This window comes from Oncorhynchus tshawytscha, linkage group LG05, assembly GCF_018296145.1.
Source record: "Oncorhynchus tshawytscha isolate Ot180627B linkage group LG05, Otsh_v2.0, whole genome shotgun sequence".
Lineage (NCBI taxonomy): Eukaryota > Metazoa > Chordata > Actinopteri > Salmoniformes > Salmonidae > Oncorhynchus > Oncorhynchus tshawytscha.
Genome location: NC_056433.1, coordinates 47,789,229 through 47,796,074, shown reverse-complemented (window position 1 = coordinate 47,796,074; position 6,846 = coordinate 47,789,229). Strand labels below are relative to the sequence as shown.

General features: G+C 44.7%; 1 protein-coding gene across 1 annotated transcript; it reads left to right on the top strand.

The window, feature by feature from the left end:
* Positions 1-63: 63 nt before the first annotated feature.
* LOC112250697 (zinc finger and BTB domain-containing protein 37) lies at positions 64-4,522 on the top strand. Its single transcript, XM_024421061.2, has 4 exons — positions 64-652; positions 741-1,764; positions 2,038-2,137; positions 2,238-4,522. Exons 2-4 carry the CDS (start codon positions 770-772, stop codon positions 2,751-2,753), a joined length of 1,611 nt encoding a protein of 536 aa, XP_024276829.1. The 5' UTR covers positions 64-652; positions 741-769; the 3' UTR covers positions 2,754-4,522.
* Positions 4,523-6,846: the final 2,324 nt, after the last annotated feature.

The following is a 6,846-nucleotide window of genomic DNA, read 5'->3' as shown; positions in this document are numbered from 1 at the left end:
AACAGATGTTATTTTATCGAGCGTCTTCTCTGTTCTCTGAGGGCTTGTCAATGAGAAGAGAACATCAATTCCCATCATGCAAATGAACTTTTTCCCTCGAAATTGTCCCGTCTGCCGTATCACGAAATGGGAAAATGAGAGCTACGAAAGGAGTAACCAGGCAGATGAAATTGAACATAAGTTAACGTGCACATAGACACATTAAATATGGAACAGTACCGCAGTTGTATTACGACGGTTCGTTATGACATAGAAGTTGTACGGTGTTCTGTCTTTCTTCGTTTTTGTTGTTAGCTACATGGACGTTGAACTAGCTGGCTAACGTTAGCCACCTCCCTGTCGCGAGCAACGCCGGGGTGGATATCTTCGTTTAGGCTTCGGCTCATCACCGTACTGCAGTATGTTACAGTGGCTAAAAAGAGGGCCAGGGCTCGGTTATAGCATTTGAGCGTTACCGCTGTGCAAAAACAGCGTCGGTTCAAACCATTGGTCAAAAATGCACAACCCTTTGCAAGCTATAATTAATTCCATATTCTATGCAAGTTAGCCAGCCAGCTTAGTCAGTAGTTAATATGATGGTGCAGTACAGAAATTAATTGCAAGTAACGTTTCAGTGCCCGTGGTACAGTGCTGCCGTTGTATTCCCGAAAAGGTAAGAAAAGTTGTCCTCTTTTGCTAAGTAAGCAAAGTTTCTTGGTTAGGTTATCAAACAGTTAATCTCCAAGATATCTGTCCACTAGTTTCCAACTTGGGGATCATACAAGGCAGCATGGAGCGAGGAGACACCATGGAGCGAGCTGGCAGCATCCAACTGGACATCCCTGACTTCAGCAACTCTGTGCTGTCCCACCTGAACCAGCTGCGTATGCAGGGGCGGCTGTGCGACATTGTGGTGAACGTGCAGGGCCAGAGCTTCCGTGCTCACAAGGTGGTACTGGCTGCCAGTTCCCCTTACTTCCGAGACCACATGTCGCTGAGCCAGATGAGCACCGTATCCCTGTCAGTCATCCGCAATCCCTCTGTGTTCGAGCAGCTCCTCTCCTTCTGCTACACCGGGAGGCTGTGCATGCAGCTGGCGGACATCATCAGCTACCTGACAGCTGCCAGCTTCCTGCAGATGCAGCACATCATCGACCGCTGCACCCAGATCCTGGAGGGCATCCATCTGAAGATCAGCCTGGCGGATGTGGAGGAGGAGCTGGGTGCCGGAGTGAGGCACAGGGGGGCTGGGAGCTTGGAGGCCAGAAGAGGAGGAGGGGGGTTAGGAACATCAGGGGGCTCGCGCTCCCTTAGCCCGCGCCACAGCAGCCCCAGGGTTCTGGGCCTTCGAGGAAGCAGTGCTGGAGGGGCCTTGGATATCCGGGAGGTGGGAAGCCCAGCGGGGGAGTCCATGAGCCCCCAGATGGTGGAGCACAGCGGGCTGGGCCCAGAGGGGCTGGCTAGGGGGGTGGTAGTGGGCAGCAGGCTGGGGAAGGAGCCCATACTGCGCATCAATCGGGCTGGCCAGTGGTACGTGGAGGCCGAGTCAGAGAGAGGGAGTGGTGGTGAAGAGGGGGAGTCAGTGCGGGTGGTGGACGGGTTGAGGATAAAGACTGAGAGGTTGGAGGAGTGGATGGGGGCCGATACCCAGGAGGAAGGGAGCGGGGCGGAGGAGGGAGCAGCCATGATGATCGACACGTCCGGGCGCAGCTCATTGGTGCAGGAGGGTTTTGTCACGGGGGCCAAAAGCTCTCAGCCCTCCAGCAGCTTCAGTGAGACAGAGAGGTGGGTACAAGTTCCAGGGAAGCAGGCCCTTCATGGTTTCATCTATGCCTTTATATAAAGGGAGAGTGTGCATGCAAGTTTTGAACTGCAGTCAAATTCAGTACGAAGTACCTCAGAAAAGCACTTTGGGTAACATTTAAAGTTGAGTGAAAATTCAATACAAAGTAGCCTACTATATGTATTACTAATGGAAGATGGGGTGCTAAGGTAAATGGCAAGGTGGAGCTACTCACTGAACTGAGGTTTACGGATCCAGTATCTCTATCCTGTTAGGTTTAGTCCTACTGGCAGTGTGGTGGTGATGGCCGAGAGACAGAGAGCCAAAAGTGAGTCACCCAGCAGAGCGGACAACCAGCGCCACACCAGCTCACAGGTATGTGTCACCCTCATCGACTGGTATTCTACCCTGGTGGTCAGCACTATGCATTCCCAAAGTCCACCATACATCGCTAGTCCTGTGGTTTGTTTGCCAGGGGGAGGAGCAGGCCGTGTTCGACATGGGTGGTTACGAGGAGTACCTGCGTGAGCAGGTGGGTGACCGCTGGTTCCGCTACAACCCTCGGCTCACCTGCATCTACTGCTGCAAGTCCTTCAACCAGAAGGGCAGCCTGGACCGCCACATGCGGCTGCACATGGGCATCACACCTTTCGTTTGTCGCATCTGCGGCAAGAAGTACACCCGCAAGGACCAGCTGGAGTACCACATTCGCAAGCACACAGGAAACAAGCCCTTCCATTGCCACGTCTGCGGCAAAAGCTTCCCCTTCCAGGCCATCCTCAACCAGCACTTCCGCAAGAACCACCCGGGCTGCGCCCCTCAGGAGGTGGCCCACAGTGCCTCCCCAGAGACCACCACCGTCTCCTCCCGGGGGGGCCAGAACGAGGAGGAGTCGCCCAGCCAGGAGGAGCCAGAGGGGGGTAGCAATGGAGGAGGGGCCTCTTTTGGAGAGGGTGCCCAAGCCTCGGTCTCCACCACTGGGCCTGATTGACTCAGTGGACCATGGAGGGAGATGGTTGGGGTATGGGAGAACAGGGTATTAGGTTTTTTTTGGGGGGCAGGCAGGCAGGCAATTAGGCTGTCATTTTGTGCTCTCCTGCCAGGCGAAGGAATATATATCTTGAAGTTGCTTCAAAGGAAAGGATGGAAAGGGAGTAGGTGATTTCAGAGGGTTTCAAGTCCATCCAGGGTGTTATTTTTATAAGCATTTTTCAAATCCCTTCAACTAAACAGCAGGGACGGGAGTTCCAGAATGATGCAAAAGAGTAGTTTGATAGGGCACTTTGTATTATATAGTTATTTATAAGTGATATGTCCGCTTTAAACCACATCTACCTTCATAACACAAACTGAACAGATAAATCGAACACATGAAGAAATGCCACACTCTAATAACTTCATACAACACTGAATGCCCATAGTTTTTATTTGACTGTCTATTTTCCCATGTTACAGTTTTATACTTTTGTATTACCGGTTTACAGGTTCAGAATGCAGAAAAATAGCAGGCTGAACTGGTCACAGTTTGGTCATATTGTATTAATATTGCCAAAACACTGTGCCAGTATAATAACTACATACATACATACATACTCTCCATCTTTTTCCTTTTGCCTTGAGACAATCTTGAGCAGTTGGGGGTCAATGATAGATAATCAGACTCTTCATATATGCTCATTTTAAGTGCCAGAATGGCTTTAAAAAATGCAATTGCACATGAATAGTAGACATGGCCCAGTGAACAAAAAAACTGTTAATTTGGTAGTAATAAGTGCAATGATGAAAATAACACAACCTTCTTGACAGATGTCAAGAAGACCGAAGGGTCAACATGGCTAAATGCTTTCGAAAGTGTAACATTATTTAATCAGTACAACAATTTTACAGATGTATTGTGAAAGAGGACTCTTGATCCATCTGTAATTTGCCGTTTAAAACCTCATATCTCTACATACTTCAACTAGCTGCTGAATGCATACTTATATACAGGAATGCAAAACACAGGAAACTCAATGGTCTTCAACCTCCGATAAGCTACAATAAAACTCAGTTACCTCTCACACATCACTACGCAATACAGGTCTGCTCCAAGCAGATTGGTCGATACACTCAGCAGAATTTACCGTATGTAATTGTTTTCTCATTTTTCTATGTTGTGTGTCCACGTTAACTACTTTTTTTAATGATTTTTTTTTAAGTGACAAGATTTTTTCCCCCGCATAGATCTCATGTCTTTCGGAACATTTTTGTATCTAGCTCTGACAATGTATCTGGAGGACATAGAGACGAGACGGGATTGTAATGGGGGACACTCGTATCCCTATCGGGGGACTCCTAAGGAGGAGCAGGATGGGAGACTAATAAGACCTTGCGGCTGTACTGTAGTACCACCCAAGAGAAAGCAGGAGGTCACTGACTGCCACGGATGGCCTGTCACCAGAGGATAGACACGCAGCCTGCGTGCTTGCTACAGTAGAATGTGCTCCTTTGGCAATCCATAAGAGGCATCCTGGCAACCAATGGAATTGAGAGGATAAGCCAAGGAACTTATCCCCCCCCCCCCTCGCATGGAGGCCAACATTACTATGCCAAGCACTTAAAGGAGGGGTTTGAAAGGATAGCATTTAAGAATTATGTAAAAGGTATATATCGCATATGCATATTTAAACACATTTGTTGCTATATAAGAGTAAAGAGAACCTAAACTTTCTAAGATTTTGAACACAGATATAATGGTAGCATAGTGGATTGGCTGTTCTCCCCCCCTTTTGGTTTTACAGAGCTGTGAATCATTTGTGGTTGTGACAGGAGTTTTTATGAATGGGTGTATGCAAGTGAAAAACAGCTACTGATTTGTCCACTGGTTATTTCTTATCCGGATTGAGAATGCATTACACATCACCACAATACACCTCAGTCTAGATTCGTCAGACAAAAACAGGTCAACATTTGTTCCAACAAATATCAGGTATTTTTGTTTACTGTTTTAAAGTTTACTCTCTTTGTAAGTTACGTTTAATATTATGGAGTTTAAAAAAAAAACATGCTTGGGCTAACTGCAGTGATATCTTACAGCAAGCTTTATTTAGCAAGTGTGCAAAGCTTAAATATACATGTTTTAATAAAATGAATCATATTTTATTGTGTAAATGAAAATGCCATTATGGCAGTAGCAATGCAGCTATTATCTTACGTCGAAACTAGGGATGCACAAATGTGGAAATGAAACCGGTTGCTTAGGGCCCAAGCCGTTAGAGTTTTTAGGAACTCTGTTGGGGTCTCAACTTACAGTTTTGAAATTTAGTTGAGCATCAGCTGTTTTTTCTCTTATGTCAGTCAATTATTGAGCGTGCACGAAGGGCACATGCCCAGGGGCCTCCCATTGATTTTGCCAGTCACTCTCCCTCAGATATCATATTAACGTGGCGTAAGTCATGGCAAAATCTGTAGAATTGCAGGAAATATGGTGTAAAAAGGAAGAAGGAAATCTCCACCCAATGGCAAAATGAGTGGAATAGCGTTGAAATTAAATAAAATCGCAGTCTTCTCTCTGCACCATGGCAAAATGTGTAGAATTGTAGCAAACTTGCTTTAAAACTGCTATATTTTCTCTGCGCCCAATGGCAAAAACAAAAATGTATTGCAGGAAATTCACTCAAAACATTTTTGTTTTCTCTACACCATCAAGAGGGTCCACTAAAATATTTTTATCCTGTGAGGTGGGGGAGGTGGGGGGGGGCCTCCCAACAGAATGTTGCTTAAGGCCCCCAAAAGGCTAGGGGGGAAATCTTGGTCAGTAACCAATATCTTTTTGTCCATGATGACTGATATAATTTCTGTATCAGCCATCATGGGAAAAATGGTATTACAGAAATTGTGTCAACAACTAGCTATTTATCAAAAGGCCTTTTTCATAATTGATAAAATACAATTTTTTGTAAAGGTCCAATATAGTTTCACCTAGAGAACACCAATCCCTGGGTGTTGGGAGTTGTAAAAGGTGAACAGTGCACCGTGTCATTTTATTTTAGCTCAGATTTAACACCATATAATATTGGTGTAGAATATTGTTTTTTTCAGCCATATTTGTCCTACACTGATATGAAGTCAGATATGTTTAAATTAGGGATGCATGATATAAGTATTTTAATACTCAATATTATGCTTGCAGCATGAAGATTCTTAACAATGAGATGGCTTCAGCTAACATTTTTTAAAAATGTGTCACGCTCACAGATCATGCCTCTAAGCCAGTGGTCACCAACCTTGGTCTTGGAGAGCTACAAGGTGTGCCGACTTTGAATTAAAACATTCCAGTGCGTACATAGCATTCCAAAGTAGAACTAAAGCGGAATCGTTTGAATTGACAGTTGATTTACATTAGATTTCAATCATCTTAGAGATTACATTACAGTTACAAACCTTGATGCCGGAAAACCTGGAATCCAGATAGGAAAGTGTTCCTGCATTATGTGTTAAAAAAAATTTTAAAAAACGATTTGATTTTTAAACAATTACTATATGAAAAAAGAACAAGACTCAATGTTTGGTTTTACAAGATTTTTTCCCCAGCAGGTACCAGGTTTGCCGGATTTCAATTTAGTTTGAATAGTACTCCCAGGCCTTTTTGGGGATTCGACCAAGATTGATTGTCATGCTGTTTTCTTTGTCTATTGCTTATAATTCAAATGGCTTTTGTTACTTTTTTAATAAGCTTTAACTGTGCAGAGGACATGTGTATTTGCAGTGTAAATATGGTTATTGAACCCTTGTATATGTATTGTTACTGCTGAATGTGGATCAATGACAGGAACAAGCCATCTCGTGTAGCCTCTCCAGTTTCAGCAAACAGATCTATGTCGTCTCCACTTACCTCGGTATGTCGTGTGAAGATTCTTACTAAGCTAGTGCGAGGGTGTCAATAATGCAAATATAGTTGATTTAAGTACTGCTCTGGAAAGTTCTGTTTTGACCCATCTATCCAACTGTGAAAAACAACATCTAGCTAAAAATGTTAAGATGTCAAAATCAGGAATCCAAACATTTCAGTTACTTGAATGAATTGTCAAGCTGAGGCCCTATTT